General features: G+C 34.2%; 1 protein-coding gene across 5 annotated transcripts in view; it reads right to left on the bottom strand.

The window, feature by feature from the left end:
• FRY (FRY microtubule binding protein) overlaps nt 1–23,302 on the bottom strand; it is a 232,999-nt gene that overhangs the window by 96,471 nt on the left and 113,226 nt on the right. For 4 of the 5 annotated variants that reach the window (XM_070749879.1, XM_070749876.1, XM_070749877.1 and 1 more), the window contains exons 4-17: nt 22,475–22,614; nt 20,747–20,837; nt 19,920–19,999; nt 17,985–18,065; nt 16,014–16,182; nt 14,486–14,578; nt 13,313–13,411; nt 10,430–10,531; nt 6,802–6,905; nt 6,211–6,319; nt 5,665–5,751; nt 3,513–3,684; nt 1,456–1,588; nt 717–824 (exon numbers count right to left, since the gene is read on the bottom strand). In XM_070749879.1, coding sequence (XP_070605980.1) covers nt 717–824; nt 1,456–1,588; nt 3,513–3,684; nt 5,665–5,751; nt 6,211–6,319; nt 6,802–6,905; nt 10,430–10,531; nt 13,313–13,411; nt 14,486–14,578; nt 16,014–16,182; nt 17,985–18,065; nt 19,920–19,999; nt 20,747–20,837; nt 22,475–22,614 — 1,568 coding nt within the window. Of the gene's footprint in view, nt 1–716; nt 825–1,455; nt 1,589–3,512; nt 3,685–5,664; nt 5,752–6,210; nt 6,320–6,801; nt 6,906–9,578; nt 9,617–10,429; nt 10,532–13,312; nt 13,412–14,485; nt 14,579–16,013; nt 16,183–17,984; nt 18,066–19,919; nt 20,000–20,746; nt 20,838–22,474; nt 22,615–23,302 lie in introns of those variants that run through there. The other variant, XM_070749880.1, reaches the window with a different exon arrangement.

The following is a 23,302-nucleotide window of genomic DNA, read 5'->3' as shown; positions in this document are numbered from 1 at the left end:
CACTGAAGTTATTCAAGGTGTACAGTATACAACAATAGCAATAAAACAGGTACAGTATGCATTTCAGCTAACCTTCAAAACTAAGGAAAATGCAGCCTACCATCAATCCTGGGACCTGCTAGTTTGTTGACATTATTTGCAATTATTACTTTCCAAGCCCCAGACAAACAACAAATATAGAGAATGGTGACACAGATAGATAAGATGGTAATCTGAACCTTAAACTGGCAAATTTATGTTGGTAGATGCTTGAAGTCTGCTTGATGGGTTCAATTCTATGTTTTAAATTTAGCAGTAATTTTGCTTGGCTACCATAAGCCATGTACATTGAGTAATATTAAAATCTCATATTGAAACCGATCATTGTTATGCTTATAAGGTCACTTAGATGTGAAGTAGGGATACATTTTAAAAATTGGAAGGCAATTTTTTTGTGTGTGCTTTGTTATTTTCACACAGAAGCCTAAGCTGATTGCTCACTCCTCATAATCCCTTAGAACAGCTGTATCTTTTCTGGTTGGCTTCAGCAGTTACAATGAGATCCAAAAAAAAAAGTGATTTATGGAATTGCCAGCAGGTCCTACATGCACACAAAACATGTTCCAATGCTCCTTCCAAGATGCTACACAATCCTATTATAGGCCCAGAAATTGATTATAATCAATTTGCAATGTCATTTTTGCCTCTAAAAATTCTTTAATATCTACACAATTTACCTCGATAGCAAGTCAATCAGCTCTAATTTAGACATCCCATCAGGAAGAAGTCGTGGAATAGCAGCAACACAAGTCCTGAAAAGGTCAATTTTTGGTTTTCTTTCGCCTCTGAAAAGAATATGAAATTTACTAATTACTTTTTAATATGAGACAGAGGAAAGAAATATATAAACCACGGGTATCAGACTTGTGGCATCACATTGCCATCATGTTGAAGTATTGCAATGTTTTTCTCCTTTGTGGAGTTTGGGGGGGGGGGGCGTGGCCTGCACATGCGCAGGGCCCCAGTTTGACACTGTGATATAAACAATAGTAAAATTATATATATTTATCTTATTAATCATTCTCCTCAAAAATTATTGCAATAAATATAGTAATTATTTATAAATCAATACAGTCTAGCAAAAGCATTGTGGTACTATTCAATTGCTAGAGTCAATTTTGTCTCAAAATTCAAATAAGATCTTGTACAAAATCAGAGCTACGATGAAAAAATAATTTTACAGGATCACAAAGGAGAGGCTGACTCTATTACTATTTTTAAAAGATTATAAACAAAGGCTATGATTAACTACAATCCTGGAATTTATTGTTAATGTTTCTCAAACTTGGCAGCTTGAAGATAGGTGGAGCACAATTCCCAGAAGTCTACCTATATAAATAAGGTTTTGCTCTTTTTTTAAAAAGAATTAGCTGTAATAAATTCAGTTCAACATCAAATTATCATTTTAAGACTTACGTGATCATATCTTCAGGTTCTTTGTTTAACATTTGTATATTTGTGAGCATCATGCACCGCCCAACTTCTTTATCAAGGTGTCGCAGTATGTTGTCTACCGCTTTTCTTACTTGAGAATAATACATTGACATACCTAGAAAAACATACAATGGAAGAACCTTTTTAAAAAATGTATATCTAAAATTTCAGAAAAAAATGTGAACATGTTCATTTTATGTGTTATCATTAACAAATTATTACAGTGTTCCCTCGATTTTTGCGGGGGATGCGTTCCGAGACCGCCCACGAAAGTTGAATTTCCGCGAAGTAGCGATGCGGAAGTAAATACACCATTTTTGGCTATGGACAGTATCACAAGCCATCCCTTAACACTTTAAACCCCTAAATTACCATTTCCCATTCCCTTAACAATCATTTACTCACCATTATTACTGGTACTCACCGCTGAATAAGACACTTAGTGATCCTGATATTTATAAACATAATTATTTATTAACAATAATAATTATTTTTTTGTTATTTATTTGCAAAAATTATTAGTTTGGTGATGACGTATGATATCATTGGGGAGGAAAAACCATGGTATAGAAAAAAACCCGCAAAGTATTTTTTAATTCATATTTTTTGAAAAACCGTGGTATAGGCTATTCACGAAGTTCGAACCTGCAAAAATCGAGGGAACATTGTATTTTGATCTGTAAAAAGGATGTTCTACTTCACAATTTATTTTGGACTTGAATATTAATGAACCAAATAAAAAATATATAACTTTTAAAAAAAAATCTCTAACAGATAAGTGAAATGCAGAAAAGGAAATTACATGCAGATTATGACCTTAGTATCTGGTGACATTACATTAATGGAAAGATCATAAAATGCGAGTGCTAAAGCAATAGACTCCTTATGTCTACTCCTTAAGCATACTAGAAAGTGACAGTAAAACTTTTATTTTTAAGTCACCGAATATTCCAGGATTTTGATTTACTGATGATATACTTTACTTAAGTCTATGATGATATACTTTACTTAAACCTATATTGTGAATTTCCTGATAAAATTATTTGAGATAAGAACAAGTGCCAGAAAATGCTGAATTACATTGGACCAGCCAAATCCAAGTTGTAGTAGAAAAATGGGAATTTCAGATATCTTCAGGATTTCCCCAAACAATACTATTTGGGATAAAATCAATACCATTAGCTCATAAACGAAACACAGAGATAAAAAGGCAGGTGTTTAAATTTAGAACAAACAGCTGTATCCCCTAAGCTGTTATTTATAAAACTCTGAATAGAATCATGTAAGATTCTTAGAAAAACACTGCTTTGCTTTGTGTTATACGAGTAAGCAGAGGACTTTTGAGGACTTTTAGGATTAGTTGTCTCAACTGATTGTTCAATCAGCTCTAAATAGAGAAACATTTCTAACAGCAGTATTGAATCAAACTTATGGGATGGTGCAGGATCATCTCTTTAATAATACCTATATCCTTAAAACTCTGGAATTTCTATCAACATGCTATAATGAGATAACAGATTTACAACTATCCTTTTATTGTATTTACATTCAAAACATATACAAGTAAAGAACTGACACTACAACTAGTCTAACAAACAGACATTGACAAATCTTTCTTTTAGATTATTTATTTTCCCCCAGTAGTTATAACTCAATATTAATCACATTATGAACAGTTTTTTCATGTGATTCCTGTTTTGATTATATAGATTAATAATTACTAGTCCTATTTTGCCAGAGTTAAATTCTGGAAAAATTTATACAAAAATAAATAAACAGTACTGTACATCATAATAAGTGGGTTATATATTATGTCACTATAGCATTTGCATAATTTTTGGTTGCTACTGGCAACCAGAAATTGTCCCCAGGCAACTAACTATGATTCAACATCCCTCAAGCTGCATTCTCCAAAATAAGCATTTGGGTATATTCAGTTCAACAGTGAAATGAAGTCTTGGGGCCAGCAATGTGGGTAAAATTTGAGTCAAGCTATCATACACATTTGTGAACAGGCAAAAGATATCTCTGATACTTGCCTATCATTTTAGCTTCCTCCTCTGTGAGAGTTTTGCTCAGGTATGTTTTCTTCACTCGTAGTGTGTTTCCTGAAGGCAGTACAGCTCCAGTAACAGGCATTGGAGGCTCTCCATCTTTTTGCTGCAAGCTATCCGCAATAACCAAGAAAGCTCTCAGACCAATATTCATTCTCTGCAAATTTGATGATGAAATCAAAATAACAATTGTGTGGTTAGCATTGATGCGGGACCGACTTCTGCCACATGAGTCCCAGCGCCCGGTTAGGTCCCACAGAATTGGCCTTCTCCAGGTCCCATCAACTAGACAATATTGTATGGCGGGACCTAGGGGAAGAACCTTCTCTGTGGGGGGCCCAGCCCTCTGGAACCAGCTCCCCGCAGAGTTTCGCACTACCCCCACCCTCCTTGCCTTCCGTAAGAGTCTTAAGATTCACTTATGTCGCCAGGTTTGGGGTGATTAGATCTTACCCCCTTGGCTGACTAAATGTTATGTATGTTGCTGTTTAAATGGGTATGATTGGTTTTTTAATATAGCTAACGATTTTAGAGTATTTAATTTTACTTAATTACTTAATTTTACTTAATTGGATTTAGTGTATTGTATTGTATTGTTCTTTTTTATATGTTGTAAGCTGCCCCAAGTCTCTGGAGAGGGTGTGTGTATGTATGTGTGTGTGTATATATATATATATATAAACAGGCAGCATATAAATCCAGTAAGTAAGTAAGTAAGTAAGTAAGTAAGTAAGTAAGTAAGTAAGTAAGTAAGTAAGTAAATAAATAAATAAATAAATAAATATTTACTTTCACCTGATCTAAAGAGATTACACTGAAAATAGCTGGAGATCAATACAGTATCTCCAAAAGATTCCAAAGAACAAATTCTACATGTGAATTTAGATTCCAGTGAGAATTAAAGAGGACTGATAAAGAATACAGTAATATGGAAATGGTTGTGTGAAATACAGTAATGGGGTGCCAAGTCAGTAATTTTAGGTTTCTACCTAGTTACTCATAAAACTAGAAGTATAATAGATACAGAATATTTGTATAGTGTTTAAAAATGTGCTACAATTAGCAAACTGTCCAAATTGTTGCTTTTCCCCTGGTTTTCTCAACACAACATAATCGAGGAGATAATTCAGTAGACATTTCTCTAGTGAAATGTCTACCCTATGGAAGAGTCTCTCATGGAGATCTGGACAGCCCCAATCCTGTTTGTTTTCTTGAAGCTTAAGACAAGTAGGCAAATCTGTAATTAAGAATAATGTGTGAAATTCTTCAGCTTTTGTTTTTTGTTCTTTATTATATCTGCTTTCTATTTTTATTGGTATATCTACCAACAGCTATCCAAAATAGCCATTCAAAATTATCTGTTTATGATGTGGAGTCACATAAATTTCAGAAATAAATTTCTACAAACTACATGGAAGTTTATAGTTTATTATAGTTATGACCTATAAAGCCCTTCATGGCACCGGGCCAGTTTATCTCAGGGACCGCCTTCTGCCGCACGAATCCCAGCGACCAATTAGGTCCCACAGAGTGGGCCTTCTCCGGGGCCCGTCAACTAAACAAAGTCAGTTGGCGGGGCCCAGGGAAAGAGCCTTCTCTGTGGCGGCCCCGACCCTCTGGAACCAACTCCCCCCAGAGATTAGAATAGCCCCCACCCTCCTTGCCTTTCGTAAGCTCCTCAAAACCCACCTCTGCCGTCAGGCATGGGGGAATTAAGATAATCTTTCTCCCTAGGCTTCTACAATTTATGCATGGTAGGTTTGTATGTATGATTGGTATAAAACAAGGGTTTTTAACTGTTGTAGTATTGGATTTTTTACATTGTTTTTTGTTACTGTTGTTAGCCGCCCCGAGTCTACGGAGAGGGGCGGCATACAAATCCAATTAATAATAATAATAATAATAATAATAATAATAATAATAATAATAATTCCATGTATGTAGAGCACTGTAAAATCATGTGCTTAGGCAATGTTAAAGAGCAATGAAGGACTTGATGAATGATACTGATGAGAGTTGATCCCTTATACCAAAACAAAGAGCACTAGATAACACTGACCCACTTTCTTGCTTTTCTCTTAAAACTGTATTATACTTTTTTAAATCTGAAAAGAAAGTATTAATAATCATACCTTACCTCTGGATTTAGACTAAATGCTTTTGCTGGCTTTCCAACACAAAGGAAATCAAATATGATTTCTTTCATTGCAAAATCCAACCGTTCCTGTAGCAAAATATATATTGCATATGAACTTATGAACATTTGTTGCATCTCTAGCATAAATTTGAGTGGAATGATCACAATTTTAAATCAACACAAAATTCCAACTTATTTCAACAAGACCGTATTTATAACAAAACTTTCTACATAAACAATGACTGGAGATTACTGCTTATCTAGGAAATTGTAAAGCAGAAGAAGGTCTAATTGTAATGTATCCTATAATACCTTATCCTGATAGATATTAGATGATATAATTGAGATGTATTCAATCAATTACCAGAATTTAGCTTAGTTTTCAATGCAAGACTTTTCTATAATTCATCCACTTGAAAGCTGAAACACCCTATTTAAGCACATAATTAAAGAAGCAAAACTCAGACATTTAAAGTAGAGGAAACACAAAGTAAAACGTAAAAATAAAACATCCCATCACTTAAAAAGCATAAAAGGTTTTCAAACCTGTGCAATAAACTGTATAATTTTCACAAAAATGTTCAGAGGCATGTCTCGTGGTACCACACCTCGGGAACCTTTTGGAAAAAGGGTTGTGATGATTGTTATAAGCCGACTGTAAAATTAAAAAAAACAACAACATTGTGACAAGTTCATTTCTTGCAATTTAGCTTTATGCTACCTTAATCAAACTTTTGAAAATAGCTTAGAAAAATCCTACAGGAAAAATGCTAATAATGGACAAAATATTTTGTTCCAGATTAAAAGACAGCATGTCATTCTGCCTAGTACATTCTAAAATTTGTTAAAATTGAGAAAAAAGGTGATTCCTTGGGCCAGGAACATACTTTAATACTGATGGCACAGCAAATGCGGTTAAATAAAAGGATAATTCAATAATGTAAATGTGTATTTACCAAACTATAATCCACAAATATGCCCAGGATAAATATCAAAATGTAACTAAGATACTTCATCTCTTTCTTTGCATTATATGGTACAAATTAGACCCTTGGACTATTCTGAAGGTAGCTTTAGTGCTTTGCTAGCTGTATGAGAAAAATTACATTTAAATTAAATATGAATATATAACAATACCTTTGGGTAGTTGTATTGCTTTCACATTTAATTCTAATCATATAAACCCAGAGCAGTCTGTAAAGAGATTCCAGTGCAACTCGAGCCATTTTTGGATCTTTGTTCTAAAAAAATAAAATCATGAAAATACTGTAATCTTGATTTATATTTCATATAACGGCTAAATCTTAAGGTACCTACATTTTCATTCATGGAATCTGAAAAGGGGCATTTTATTTGTAATGGACCTATGAGAACTATTAAGACTGACAAATTGACAAAATATGGATTATGGCTTTGTTTGGGTTCCTGCAAGAAAATTGGGGGGGGGGGGGAAATTACATAGCAGACTTTATGCCAAGAATGATATGAGAGCCAAAGTATTTGGGCTATTTTCTCATGGCATGAACAATCTGGGCTAAGTAATGATATTATAGAGAGAGAATTAGATACAGCATGGTGCATTTTTGTGGAATTGAGAAAAATGAGAAGTATGTAACAGATCTGAATGAAGTAATTTTGTGGAGTGCAGATGAGGAATATACATGCACGACAGAAAAGATGAAGATAATGAATTAAAGGATCAAAATGTATGGTGTGGAATGAAGGGATTATAATATATAGGGTAATGAAAGTTTGATAACTGAAACTGAAGCTAATGCTGTAAATGTTTGAGTACAAGGAGAAACACAAAAAGAAAGTAATATTATGAATGCTGACAAATTACAAGGCTGCACCCTCTAAATGTTAAACCTAGAGAACTGCTAAAATTTGGATAAGTAAAATAATGCTATTTCCTTACATAGAGAGAAATATAGCAATATAACTAACAATACATGTGCTTCTTTCATACCAATTAGATTTGATAAAACTAATGCATGGATATCTGTCTCTTTAAAATAGACAGCAAACATTAAAGATATTTAAAATTAGGATGTTTCTAGCTTGAAATATATATGCTTGAGTTCAACAAATTTTGGAAAGAACACTATTTTTTCACTGTAGCAATGGATAAGACATGTCTTGTCTATTTATCTTAAAAGTGCAGAAGACGTCTTAGTCTCTGGAATCAGAAATATTCTTACTGGCAATAACTTTTAAGCTTTGAATGGATAGATATATCTTCAGGTTTGTTTGTCATTGAAGCCAAGCATCTACGGTAATTCTTAAGTGTGCTGGAAGCCAAATAATCTGCTACACAAACACATTTTCATCTGGAGTGTCCTTTTAAAGCCAGTTGAGCAAACTGACTTAAAGACAGGCAAGATATGAATAGTTAATATCTCTAAGCATAATAACTGGTAAATGACTTTTACATAAAAGTCAATGTTAACATTGAAAAAAATCACTTTAAAATTATAGGTAAAGGAAACTCTATTATATACTGCATATTTAATTGAAATGGTTTTAACAAAGAAAATGGGACCTACCTTTTGTAAAGTAATTTATCCAATCTGTCAGCTTTTATTTTTTATATTATTTTTATATACAGTTTTATAACATTAAGTAGTGGGTGCAGATCATAATGGTCATGAAGTATGAGACAATGTACTGTCAATAAGCCAACAAAATATAACTTGATTTTGTAAATTACATAGGCTGCGTTTATTAAATTTGCTATATCATAATAATTTTTTTTGATTTTGTTTTAACATATGATTTCTAAATCTAGCAACTGTTATTTGTAAATCAAGGTTTATAGCCTAATGTATTGTATGAACTCAAACATTTGCATTTTAGTGAACCATATGATTTAGTAAAATTCATAACAGAATCACATATTACAGTATATTAAGTTTTATGTCCTTTCTGTATCATATTATGATGCTATTATATGCAACTATGATAGATTAATCAGACTTCACCCTAAATGTGCCCAAATAATTCACTTGAAAAAGTAGAAACTGGAAAAAGTTTGGAGAAGGGCAACAGGGAACAAAGTTGTATGATAAAAGATGAAAGAACAGAACATGTTTAATTTTCAGAAGAGGTGTTGAAATAGTACGGTAATATAATTGTAAAATACTGGTTGAAATACAAGGTCAAGTCATGTTCTTGCTCTTTCATGGATGCTCTAGAATGTTTTTTCATGGATGCAGGAGAGAATGTGGAGTCCAGTTCAGAAAAGGTTTAATTGTACTAATATTATGTTCAACCAGTTATCCGGAAGCTGGGTTCTCCTTCACTGGATGTATTTAAGCAGACGTTAGAAAACCAACTGTTGGAGATGCTTTCATTTGGATTCCCTGCATTGAGCAGGAACTGGTACTGAAGCCTAAACAGTTCTTTAACTCTGTGATTCAATAAATATTCTATGACACCACAGTTGTCCTGCTAAGGATCTGTTATTCTCTGTTACATTTTGCTAATTAAAAACAATGCAACTATTTAGCTATGTAACCAACCATCTTTTGGAGAAATACCGCAGAAATGCTCAAAATAAATCTAAGCAACATGAGTAAACTTTTTAGTGAATAATTTTAAATATAGTACAATGAATAATAATATTCAGATAGTATTTATGCAGTAGGACACAAAAGAATTGGTAGCAAGGTTTCGAAATAGGAAAAATATTATTATTTACAGTAAAGCAAATGACAATTTTTAAGCAATGGTATTTTATCCAGCTAAACTTAAAAAGATAATAAACCTGGTTGTTAAGTTTTGGTTCTCACCAATCGTAACTTTATTTGTGATTAAAAGCTGTATTTCAGTCAATAGAGCTGGAGAGCTTAGCCATCCAGATAGCATATAAATATTTATTACATAAAAGGAGGAAGAGTGAGTTAAAAACTCACCAGTCACCTTATATGACCCTTTCTGTTTTCAAATATAGGGAAATCTGGAATGTTTATAGTGGTTTTCTAGATAAAACAGTGATTCTGAAAAACAAGAAGTAGTATCGACAGGCAGGTTTTCATAAAAGTAAAAGAAAAACTTTGTTTTAAAAAAGACCAATCTGGGGATATGTTTAGGACTATACAAAACCCAGCATGAATTGGAGAGACAATCAAATGAAGTTTATTCAAATAACATATTCCTGGCTGAAAGAAGACCCAAGAACATTTACATTGCAATATTTTTTGCAGGTTGACTTGCCTTTTTTATCTCTCAAAGTACAAAGATTGTCACAATTATTTTAACAATTATATTAAGTATTCTTAACAACTATATTAAGAAAAGAAGTTAAAGAAAATAATTATATTTTCCTTTTAATAACCATATCTTTAGATTGCCTGAAGGTTATATGTTTTTAACTGTTTTTATTGTTTAGCATTTGTATTTTTAAGCAGTTCAGTCTACTGGAGAGGGCAGCTATAATCAATTCATCATCATCTTCTTAAATTAAGATGTGGACTTGATTATTTTAAAGAAAGTAATCATATTATATTTACAAATGTACTTGCAAGTACTAGTTTTATTTTATTTTAAAGGTACTTAATTATGACAGAGGTTCTATATCATATAAGTGTATTCTGAGTCAGTATGCTATGTATATTTTATAATTAGTAGAGATATGGGAAACCATGTATTGATTTGCAAGGAAGTCTCTAAATTAAGAATATAAAATTGCACAGGTAGTATTGGTAGATTCACGACACATAATATCCCGAGCTCACTACAAAGCCAACAAAAATGATGTACTAACTTTGAGATTGGACAGGCAGTTGTTGAGAAAAATATGCCATCTATTTAGAAAGAACTGTTTTTGACTGACACAAAGCAGGCAGGTTACTAGAGGATACAAAGCCTAAATAAGAGACAAAAGAAATACAAGATTATTTGAATGACAACAAAGGAGAAATCTAATTTATCAACAGATCCACAGTAAACATTAGAGCATTAGATCCACACTAAACTTTAGAGCTCCATCTCTCTCCTGGCTTATATTAAATGCATCAGCCAGTATAAACAATAATTATAGAATTCAGAATTCAAATAATGATTTTTTTAAAATAAAAAAATTAACTCTTATATTTTTTAAAAGCTTAATTATTATGATTTTTTGTGATAATTCCATTTAAAAGTAGAAATAACTTTACAATTAAATAATAAAATACTTCTATCTAGCACTATCCAGAACATCTGTCCAACATTATGCAGCAATAGAGTGCAGAGTGATGTAACATTACAAGGATAAATTGTAGTAAGCTGAGTCTCAATCAATCAATCAATCAATCAATCAATCAAATAAATAAATAATTGTACCAGTTAGATTTGTTGAATGTTAAGAATCTGCTGTCATGATTCATGAAGCTATTAGAATTCCCACAGAACAGGCAATTTGTATAGACTAATGGGGCCCTTGGCTTTAATGAATACATTAACAAATATATTCATCGTAGTGACAAAAAAGCAGTTTGAGTGCTTCTTCAAACAACTGGTATTTTTTTCATCCCATTATATATAATAATGAGCCACTAAATAAATGTTTTTTCTTAGAACTGTATTTTATTTGGCTCTATTACTGGAAATAACCCAGAAAAATGGCTTGTCCCTTATAAGGTCACAGAAATCTCTAACTTTCCTACAACACTTCAACTATACTATTTTCAGTTAAAAATATTCTTAAAGTTTCCTTTTCAATTAAAATATTGTAATAAGAAATAAAAGATTCCACAATTCACAGGTCAAGTACAAAGGGGAACATGATCCAAAATGCATATTTGGGTAGTTTTTTGTCCAACATTTTGTCCTTTTCCAAATGTTCTACCTTGCACTTTCAGTTTAATGGGTTTTCTTCTTCCCTTTCCCCCTTTTGTTTTGCTTAAAAGCTAGAAAAACAAAGTATGATTTATATGTATTCTGGAGAGTACATTCAGTAGGATTTTAACACTCTCAGTATTAAATGAACAATTTAAATCACAATCTTTCATCATTATTATCAAAATCAAATCAAATATGTTATTACAATTATTAATCATAACCACCCATTAAAATATAAATTACAAAACAAAAGTAAAATTAGTTGAGGTCAGATGATATGGGGTCTTCACTACCACCCAAAAACAGAAGGCAATTACCCTTCTTATGCCTAGGTTAGTATCTCATAATATTAATTTAGTATAAGATTTAGTATAATAGAGAGCTGGGGTGGCACAGCAGGTAGATTGCTATACTGAAGACCGCTGAAAGTGACTGTAGATCTGAAGGTCAGTGGTTCAAATCTCATCACCGGTTCAAGGCTGACTCAGCCTTCCATCCTTACGAGGTGGGTAAAACGAGGACCCAGATTGTGGGGGCAATATGCTGGCTCTGCTAAAAAGTGCTATTGCTAACATGTTGTAAGTCGCCCTGAGTCTAAGGAGCAGGGTGACATAAAATCGAATAAATAAATAAATAAATAAATAAAACTAAATAAAATATTTTTTCTTTATTTTCCCTTTAAGATTGGTGCTCTATGTAACTTACAATATCTTGTGTTCCTTTGATTCTGATATAAATTGTAAAATTAAATACAGTATACTATTTTCAACTTAAACTGTAAATTGAAATATTATAAAATACCTTTGATTTTTTAAAAGTCCCATTCACTTTCAATTGATCTAGTGCCAGGGATAGGAAAACATGGCTCTTCTATGACATGCTAGCATGACTGGCTCGGGTCAGGAATTCTGGGAGTAGAAGTCCACAAGTCATAGAAGAGTCAACTTGGCCTACCCCTAATCTAGCCAATGGACATGATCTATTTAGAGAATCACATCTTATTTCAAGAGTTAGCTATGTGTGCACAACAGCATGTGCTATTGATTGTCAATCAGTGTTGCTTCCTAAGTGGACAGTTTGATTTGATAGAAGTTTGATTTACTTGGAGTTATATTGTGTTGTTTAAGTGTTCCCTTGTCAATATAAATAAAATTGGAACAATGCTAAGATTTTCCACTGCTGCCCAATATTTATTGAACCATTAATGAATGTAGAATCTTCTGTCCATATCTAACTAGGACATGTACTTAGGATATTAAAGATATTTTTAGAAACCCAATGTTTGGGAATAATTAACCCACAACTAAATGAAAGAAAGAAATACTAAGGTCCAGTGCATCACATCTTCATCTCTGCTATACCTTTTCAAAATGAAATGTCTATGCTACTATTAAGCTCATACAAAGTATAATTATACTTAGAAACAAAAAATAAAACTATTGTTTTAACAGAAGTCATTGGCTTGTTTATTAAGGATATCAATTACTTACTAACAAAACTTTATTACTTTGCACTGTTTAGCAACACATCCATTCATTCTTTTAATCCTAATGATAACTATTGGACCACATCATGTAATGGTGTGCATGCTTTTTTAAATAGCCAGAAATCAACAATGACTAAATATAACAGAAATATTGTACATAAAAACAGTTAATGTATATGCTGACCGAGAGGCGCTTACATTAAAAATGACTTTCTAACAAGTTATAGTGAATCTAATAAGATACAGGGAAATAAATAGTTTTGGAAATATTTCAGAAAGCATTTTAAGTTAAAAAAAAAAGCACTTTTCATAACAGATATTAACCTCAACATTACTTACCAGTGAATGCTTCTTTCGTGAAGATAGTTCGAGTGTTGTATCATACAGACTTTCAACAAAGTTCCTCAGACAGGGAACATTCACTTCATTTTTAACAGCCTGAAGAGATGGGGGGGGGGGGGGGGAGTTCTATTTCAGATTTTCCAAACAAGCTTGGATACTCATATAGAAGATAATGCTGCCTACAGTCTATCATTGGCTTAACAAGAGAAAATAAACTTAAACAGAATCAAGGGAAGGCACTGTGGGAAATCATAATTCTAGCAACTCTACTATCTGTCTAAGCTGAGATAGAAAGAATAAACACAATACGCAGTTTAGGAGTTCTTGATCTGAATTTTCCATGAACTTCGAAGTGAAATCCAGCCTCTTATCTTCATCATATCTTAAATAATAACAATATAACACAATTGTAGATATACTTTTAGCCAGTGAAGGAGTACCAAAATTTTTACTACCACCCTGTGGGTGTAGCTTATGCAGGACGCCCTGCAATTTCTTTCAACATCTTTCAGTGCAAAGTGGGTGCTTTGGGGTGGAGCTCCATTTTCGCTACCCAACTGCGTTCCCCCCGCCATCTGAGCAGTAGCCCACCTCTGCTTTTAGCCACCAACCATTTCTCTTTTGGATCCTTTTTTTGGCTATTCTTATGTTTTATTCAGAAATTTCTATTGGTACAAAACATTGGACAGAACACACTGCTAATTTTGAAGTGTTAACACAGGTTGCTTATTTACTACCTTTAAAGCTCTGGGACTCAAGACACTAGCAGAGAACTTCTAATTGTAAGATTCCCATAATTTATTATCATAAGCCACCAAAAGCCCATTTTTCAGTGAAAACTATTCTGCCTATTTGCTATTTGGGGTCAAACATTCTCTGTGGAAGCCCCAAGTCAAATTCCCAGTGCGATGCAAGAACTGCTGTCTATGCTGGCCCTTAAGATGATTTTAAAACACAAACCTTTCAATTAGCTTACAATTGAAATGGTTTATTTTAAACTTTTCTTATTAATTTAACTTTGGTAAAAATGCTACTTTAATTCTGTTTTAATATCAAACTATAGTTTTCGAGTTTTATGTATTTTAACTTATTACTAACTGTTGGATACTATGTGTACTAACCAGGGACTTGGTTGATAGGTGATGGGTTAGTAAACAAACAAGAACTTACAGCAGCTACTGGGACAAGAATTTCAACAAACAAGCCTGCTAATGCGTGTTTGATATCTTTGTCTTTAACTTCAAGAAAATAATGTGCACATTCCTAGAATAAACAAAAATAGAAAATAGAAAATATTTGTATTTTTGATAAAGCTACTACTTTGTTAAATATGCAACATTTTTGCCTTCATTTTACTTTGATAGTTTGATTCAAAAGGCAGTGCAAATTTATGTATGTTTAGTCAAAGGTGCTGCCGCTATTTTCTTACTCCAAATTAAGTACAACAAAATAACAGAGAATAATAATCTGCCAAATAGAAAAATATAAGCAAACATTATGAACAATTAAATGAAAATAGATTTTCAGTCATTATGATAGTCATATCTTATTTTCCAGTTTTCATTTACTGTCTGACATATGAAATAAAAACCACATACAGTGGAACCCCGACATAAGAGCTGCTCTACTTAAGAGCAACTCGAGATAAGAGCTGGGAGGGGAGAGATATTTTTGTTCTACTTACAAGCCCAAATTCGAGATACAAGCGCCAAGGAGCTGTCTCCTGAAGCCAAACGCTAACTTCCGCGTTCGGCTTCAGGAGACAGCTGCGAAGCGGCGCGCGTGTTTTAAAAGGTTGCAGCCGGCCTGGGGGGCTCAGGGGGGTGCTTGCAGCTTTCTTTCTTGCTCTTTTTCTTTCTCTCTTTTACCTTCCCTTCCTCTATTTCTTCTTTTCTTTCTCCTTCCCACCTTCTTCCCTCCCTCCCTCCCTTCACTCATTCCTCTCTTACTCTCCCCTTTCATAAGTTTCCTTGCTTCCTTCCTCTGTTCCTGTCCCTTCCCCCTTTCTTTCTTTCTTTCTTTCTTTCTTTTTTGCTTTCTTGCTTTCTTTCTTGCTCTTTTTCTTTCTCTTTTACCTTCCCTTCCTCTATTTCTTCTTTTCTTTCTCCTTCCCACCTTCTTCCCTCCCTCCCTCCCTTCACTCATTCCTCTCTTACTCTCCCCTTTCATAAGTTTCCTTGCTTCCTTCCTCTGTTCCTGTCCCTTCCCTCTTTCCTTCCTTCCTTCCCACCCTCCGTCCATTCATTCACCCATTCCTCTCTTGATCGCTTAAAGCCGGTCCCTGGTGCAAAAAGGGTTGGGGACCTCTGTCCTACAGGATTGGGTGGCAGAGAAGTTGAACATATGTAAATTTAAAAGTTTAAGAAAGTTTACAAGTTAAGTGAAAGAAACTTCATTATTCATTTATATGTACATGTACATTTCTTCATTAAAAACATGTCTTTCTGCATAATTTAGACTAACTTTGTGAGTTTTTTGAGGGCTGGAACCAATTAAAATTATTTACATTAATTCCTATGGGGAAAAGTCGTTCGAGATAAGAGCTGCTCGACTTAAGAGCCCAGGTCCGGAACGAATTAAACTCGTATCTCGAGGTACCACTGTATTCCTGAAATTAGTTACTACAAAAGCATTATGAAGCACTGAGGTTTCTTTGTAAAAGAAAAAACAGCTTCCTCCTGATATGGAAATTTTCTACCTGCATAAACTGAAGGGAAGCTTCAAAATCTTCCACAGGGTACATTTTAATACGGAAGAATTTCATCCCCATGATTAGACTGATAATGCTTTGAACCATGTAAGGATTCTGCTCCTTATGCCGCAGCTCTTTTAATTCTGCCATAAATTTCTTCTTCACAGCTGGAAATCTAAAAACAGACAAAACAAAAATAAATTATGATAATGCTTCTTTCAAAGTAGATATTTGATAGCAAGACAGATATTTTTTTTACTATGCATTATTTTTTATATACTTATTTTAAATGGTCTTGGCATCAAATGGCACCTAAATTTAAATAAATAAACCTGTTATTCAGTCTGAGGCTCCTCAGGGAACGGCTGGAACTCTGCTGGCTCCATGCTCAGAGGGGGAGGACGAGGAACAGGAGGAGGAGGAGGAACAGGCAGACGGGGAAGAGGAATGTCAGGACGAGGAGGAGGGAGAACAGCCTGAGACCCCCGGGGGGGAGCTCTCCCCAGCAAGTAGCCTGGAGTCATTAGATGAGAACGCACAAGCCATCATAGATATGAGGCAGAGAAGGGCAGCACAAAGAAGGGGACAATTAGCCAGGTATTTCCATCCCTAATAGGCAACAGCTGGGTTTGGGTGTGGTTCTCCTCAGAAAGGTTGAAAAGGCAGGCCTGCCCTTCCTGTATTGTGGAGAGTTATCTTTTGGGAGTCCTGTGACCTTGCTTCGATCCTTGGCGTCTCTGATTCTGGCTTGTGGCCTCGAAGGCTGAAAACTTGGGGGAGGCGTGGGTTTTATTATCTACAGTGGTGTGTGTGCCAGCAAGAAGCCTGTTGTATTGTCTGGCCGTCGTGACTCTTCTGTGAAGCTTCATAGCATTCCAGTTTGTAAGAACAGTTTTTGTTATCTGTGTTTGTTTTCAAAGATATAAAATGACTTTGCTTTTTACCAGCCTGTCTGGATACTCTTTTTAGTTGGTGTTGACGTCTGGGGGAACCCAGACAGAACATAAACCAATGACACATTTTGTAATTTTTTGTAATACCAAAGAGTCTACAACTCCTACAAGACCTGTAAAATACGTTATGGCAAATGAAAAAGAAACGTCACCATCGCATGCATAGAAAATGAAGTCTCCAAATATTACATTCTAAATCAAATATACACAATGCAATGTAAAGTTCTAGATCTCCCAAAGCCATGAAACCCAATTCTTTTCAAAATTTAGCTTTGTAATGAAAAAGAGGTAAAATTAGAACATACTGTAGGTTGTGCTTACTAATTACCAATTTACTGGAGAAAAAACAGGATGGCAAATTATCTGTAGCATTAAAATATGAATTATAATTATTACATTAATGATTAGATTATTAATATTCTCCAAAAAAACCCCATCTAGACTTATTTAATCAAGAACAATCACTAAGAAACAGTGTTGTCACAACACATTTCTCTTTTCAGCTTCCATTTCAAATATCCTGGGGCGGAAAAAGAGGAAGAAAATAGAAATAAAAGAAAGATTAGGGTGGGGAGAGGGGGAACCTTTTAAAGAATTAGTTCATTTCTCTGGTTGGATCAGTCTACTTGTCCTCTGCAATCCATAAGATAGAATCTGCATTATTAAGGGCATTTTAAAAACCTGGGGATGACTTCACATCCATTCTGATTTTGGCACTTCTGAAGAAACACTGCACTTAACTCCTGCTCTTGAGCTTTTGAAGATGGTATCAATGGGAGAAGATTGTAACTTTTACAATTGTTTAACTAGCTGCAGAAACTACCTTCTGGGATCAGATCGCTCTCTACATCAAAACCTAGTTTAATAAAATAAAGCATTTATGAAGTGAAAGGATCTAGGAAAGATTGAAAATGTGCACACAAACACACAAGCTGACACACATAAACAGAGAAAACTTCTCGCTGAAGAATCTGGCTTTCTAAGTAAAAGCTATCTAATATTTTTATTATTTAAATATACTTACTTTGCTTGTGCTAGTACCCCTATTACCTCAGCATAGAGATCTGCAACAATATGCATATTTCCAGTGTTGGGACCTAGGTACCTATTGAAAGTTAAGAAAATATAGAATTTTAAAACATTCATGAATAAATTTTACAGTAGGTTTAGCTTTATATGACTAATACTCTTCAGGTATTCCTATCTTTTCTCAATGGACACACACACTTAAGCTTGGTTTTCACATATTGGATTTTGATTTTGCGTAGTTGAGTACCCAAATGTAGTGGCTTATGGTTTAACTGTATGTCTGAACCTGGTTTAGCATATAAAGAGCATTATCTCCATAGTGTTGAAATATGGCTCAGTATATAAAGAATAGTAAATTTAATTCTACACAATTTCACAAGTCATAAAAATAAAATCAATCTTTATTATGGTCATACACCAGCACAGGGCATGAGAAAATTATAGAGTCAGTAACAGACATGAAATATTTGATTTGCCAGCTAAGTCTTGTTAAGATTCATCACTGTAAGAGCAAAAGAGTAAACCTTCCCTACAATAAAAACTAATCAATTTGAAGTAGGGGAAATGGTATGCCTGCATTACAGAATTACAGAATTACTACTCTCTATACACTAATGACTGCATCTCATACGATCCATCTGTTAAACTACTGAAGTTTGCAGATGATACAACAGTGATCGGACTCATTCAAGACAATGATGAATCCGCATACAGACGGGAAGTTGAACAACTATCCTTGTGGTATGACCAGAACAATCTAGAACTGAACACACTCAAAACCGTAAAAATGGTGGTAGACTTTAAGAGAAACCCTTCCACCCTTCCACCTCTCACAATACTAGACAACACAGTATCAACAGTAGAGACCTTCAAATTTCTAGTTTCTATCATATCTCAAGACCTAAAATGGTCACCTAACATCAAAAACATCATCAAAAAAGCACAACAAAGAATGTTCTTTCTGCGCCAGCTCAGGAAGCTCAAACTGCCCAAGGAGCTGCTGATTCAGTTCTACAGAGGAATCATTGAGTCTGTCATCTGCACCTCTATAACTGTCTGGTTTGGTGCTGCAACCTAACAGGACCGACACAGACTTCAGAGGATAATCAGAATTGCAGAAAAAACAATTGCTGCCAATCTGCCTTCCATTGAGGACCTGTATACTGCACGAGTCAAAAAGAGGGCGGGTAAAATATTTACTGACTCCTCACATCCTGGACACAAATTGTTTCAACTCCTACCCTCAAAACGTCGCTACAGAGCACTGCACACCAAGACAACTAGACACAAGAACAGTTTTCCCCCGAACGCCATCACTCTACTAAACAAATAATTCCCTCAACACTGTCAGACTTTCTACTAAATCTGCACTTCTATTCTACTAGTTTTTCTCATCATTCCTATCACCCATTTCCTCCCATGTTGACTGTATGACTGTAACTTGTTGCGTATGTCCTAAGATTTTTATTAATATTGCTTCTTCATTGCTTATTTGACCCCTATGACAATCATTAAGTGTTGTATCACATGATTCTTGACAAATGTATATTTTATTTTATGTACGTTGAGAGCATATGCACCAAGACAAATTCCTTGTGTGTCCAATAACACTTGGCCAATAAAAATTCTATTCTATTCTATTCTATTACTGGTACATAGAAATTCTTTATTTACTGGGACTTATATAAATAGTAAATTTATGAAGGGGCTCTTACTCTAATATCAAACTTCTCTAAAGGAAGGCTAAACAGTTATTGATTAAGAAAGTGTTTTCTAAAAAGAAGTCCTTAATCCCAAAATTTAGACTCCTACGTTCCTACCTCCTAACTAGGTCACTCTGCCAGAGGTTAACTACTAAACCAAAGTAACTATTGATGTCAGTGTGGCCTAAATCCCTGAGATTTCATAGAAAAGAAAGAGTATGCCTTACCCTTCTTTGTATTTAAAGTGCTTGAAAGCCAAATTAATAACATCATGTACCAAACCATCAATTACAGGATGAAGCTGAATCTGAAAAAGGAATGAACAACCAGTTAACAAAATTCATACCTGAAAACGACTAATGCGTGTATAGCCAACCACTACATGTTTCTGATTTCTTCTCCAAAAGATATTACTCCTTAATTCTGACACACATGTACTATGTTGAGTTTTAAGGATTTTTGTACAAGCACTTATAAATGTGAAATAGGAAACACACCAACAAACTGTAAACCGCCAAACAGAATAAATTTAATTAATTTGCTTTGCATCTTGCTCGCTGACATTTAGAAGTATATTTTGGTAAAAGTATGAAGCTTTCATCTAGAAAACGTATTTAGAATTAAGATATAATTCTTTCTTCCCATTACGTATACAGGAAAAAACAGAAAGACCTTTCTATGACTCAACCTCTTTTAGAAAATAAAGCCTAATCTAGCAGATAAGAAATGGAGAAAAGTGGAAGAACAGAATGAAAACACACCCTGAAAAGCAACCTGGTTTCATTCTCTGCTGAGTACATCAGAGAATGTAATTTCACATTTTTCCAGTTGATAACAAACACAAACCCAAATACTTGATTTATAACTAAAGTGTGAATCCCAGAATCTTAAGATACTATTTACAAAGCAATAAATGTTCAAAATTAATGTTTTCCAGTTTATGTGGAACCCCATAGACATTCTTTCTTTATTTGAAAGGCTTACATACCTTTCCCTAAAAAGTGACAAACATACGCAATTAAAATTAAATATTAAAAAATTCAAAATGACATACCTGTTTCAATACTTCTATTAATACTAAAGAAAAAATAAAATCAATAGCAAGATCTCTTCTTTCCATTAAATAGTCTCGTTGCTGTTCATCACTTTAAAAAAATGAGAAATAAAGTTATCTTATCATACACAAATGAAGTATAAAATTAAACAATTTTTAATTAGTATATTTTGGGGTAAGAAGGTCGAAAATTCATCTGTTTTTAAGGATATTTCAATATCTACTCCTTTCATTGCCTTTATTATTCTCCAATTTAAGAGATTTAGTTGCTGTTGGTTGATTCTCCCTCAAATTTATTTCCTTATTAAACTATTTCTAAACACTCACTACTTCTATACATCTCATGTAAAAATACAACCAATAAGGCAATTGACATAAAACATAGACATCAATAATTACCAGCAGATTAAAGTGGCAACTGAATTTATGTAAGGATGCATTCTACTAACAGGCTACCATGGTCCAGGATTCAGATAATCTCTCCAAAACAAGCAGTTCTAATAACAATAGAACTTAGACCAATGGTTCTCAACCTAGGGGTCGGGACCCCTCTCGGGGTCGAACGGCCATTTCACAGGGGTCGCCTAAGATACTTGGAAAAGACAAATTTCCCATGGTGTTAGGAACTAAAGCTTCTATTCTGGCACCTTGGAACATATTTTTACAATCTGACCAATCAGGCACTTACAGTGGAGGTGTCCCTCTGACCTTCCTGCCAATCAGCTTAAAGCTCTGTTGGGAGAATTGGCCCTAGACTTATGTTGCGGCATTAGAAAGATTGAGAACCACTCAACCACTGACTTAGACTTATGTATATACCGCTTCTCTAATGTGCCAAACATGACATGATGGTTTAGTCAGCTGGGAATAAGCCAAAGTAGGTGTCTATGATTAGATTTACATTTCCTTATACAGTGTTCCCTCGATTTTCGCGGGTTCGAACTTCGCAAATAGCCCATACCACGGTTTTTCAAAAAATATTAATTAAAAAATACTTCGCGGTTTTTTTCCCTATACCACGGTTTTTCCCACCCAATGACGTCATATGTCATTGCCAAACTAATAATTTTTGCAAATAAATAACAAAAAAAATAATTATTGTTAATAAATAATTATGTTTATAAATATCAGGATCACTAAGTATCTTATTCAATGGTGAGTACCAGTAATAATGGTGAGTAAATTGTTGTTAAGGGAATGGGAAATGGGAATTTAGGGTTTAAAGTGTTAAAGGATGGTTTGTGATACTGTCCATAGCCAAAAATGGTGTATTTACTTCCGCATCTCTACTTCGTGGAAATTCGACTTTCGCGGGGGGTTTCGGAATGCATCCCCTGCGGAAATTGAGGGAACACTGTATAGCTTATTCTTCAACTAGGAAAAGCCATCACACAATTTTGGGATATACAGCACCACAGGATTATAGCTCAGAATGCAAGCCACTGATTTTCAACTTCTGCACTTTTTGCACCTTTCCAAGGAAGCATTGATTGGCTCATGGTGTTCTCTGTCTATTCTCAACAGAAGAAATTCAACAAGAATTTAAATTCAACAGGAGTGAAGAGAAGTCCACAGCTAGCTTCATGATGTTTTGACAGGATTGGAGAATGAAGGCACCCTTAAACTAAATACTTTAAAGCTAAATTGTATAAAGAAGCGGGTTTTTGTTTTACAAGTAACCACAAAACATAAGGAGCAATGAATAGTAAAAGTTATCCAGGTGCATACCTTTTGGATTTTGTGCTTGTTCTTGGTCTGTATTCATGAGATTCATCTTCAATGCCGTTTTGTCTTTTATACCAATCAAACAAAGTGCGCAGAATAGAAGGTAGACAATATTCTGAAAGGGAGCTCATTGAACTAATTACCTTTAGGAAAATGCATAAAAATGAAAACATATTTAGGTACAGTCTACTAAAAATCTACTGTAATCTTTAGTCAATTCCCTGTGAGCGAGATTAAGCTGAGAGAGATAGACTGGCTCAAAGTTATCCAGCAGGCTTTCTTGGCTAAAGCAGGACTTAAACTCATGTTATCTGGTTTTCTAGCCTGGAGTCTTAATCACTAGACCAAACTGACTGGTTTAGCAATAGTTTGTTTTGACTGGAATGCAGCATGCCTTTAAAATCTGAATGTAAGAGGCGAAGTTTAAGATTTATAGAAGAAAATGACTGACCCAAATCAGCCCTGATTATTTAAGGAAGAATTCACACAATTGACCAGTATTCCTTTTATTAAATAACTGAACTGGGGGTGGGTTAATTTTTCATACTACCACATCACATGTTGGGTGACTTTATGAAATAAATAAACAAAAAGTATATATATATACATGAAGCTGTGATAAAATTCAGTTGTAAAGATTTGTTTTATAAATCGCATACTGAATGGCTTTAAAAAAAATAGTTTATTAAATTTCACATTTTAAAAAGGGTGAGAAGAGAAGGGGATGGGGGTCAAAAGAAGCAAAGATGATAGGCAAGTGATTACATCATTGTAAAAGTAATTCTGAAACATATGGTAAATTATGAATGATATAAGTAATTGTCTTGCAAA

This window comes from Erythrolamprus reginae, chromosome 4 (assembly GCF_031021105.1).
Source record: "Erythrolamprus reginae isolate rEryReg1 chromosome 4, rEryReg1.hap1, whole genome shotgun sequence".
Lineage (NCBI taxonomy): Eukaryota > Metazoa > Chordata > Lepidosauria > Squamata > Dipsadidae > Erythrolamprus > Erythrolamprus reginae.
The sequence above is the reverse complement of the archived record's forward strand: the minus strand, read 5'-3'. Positions and strand labels throughout refer to the sequence as shown.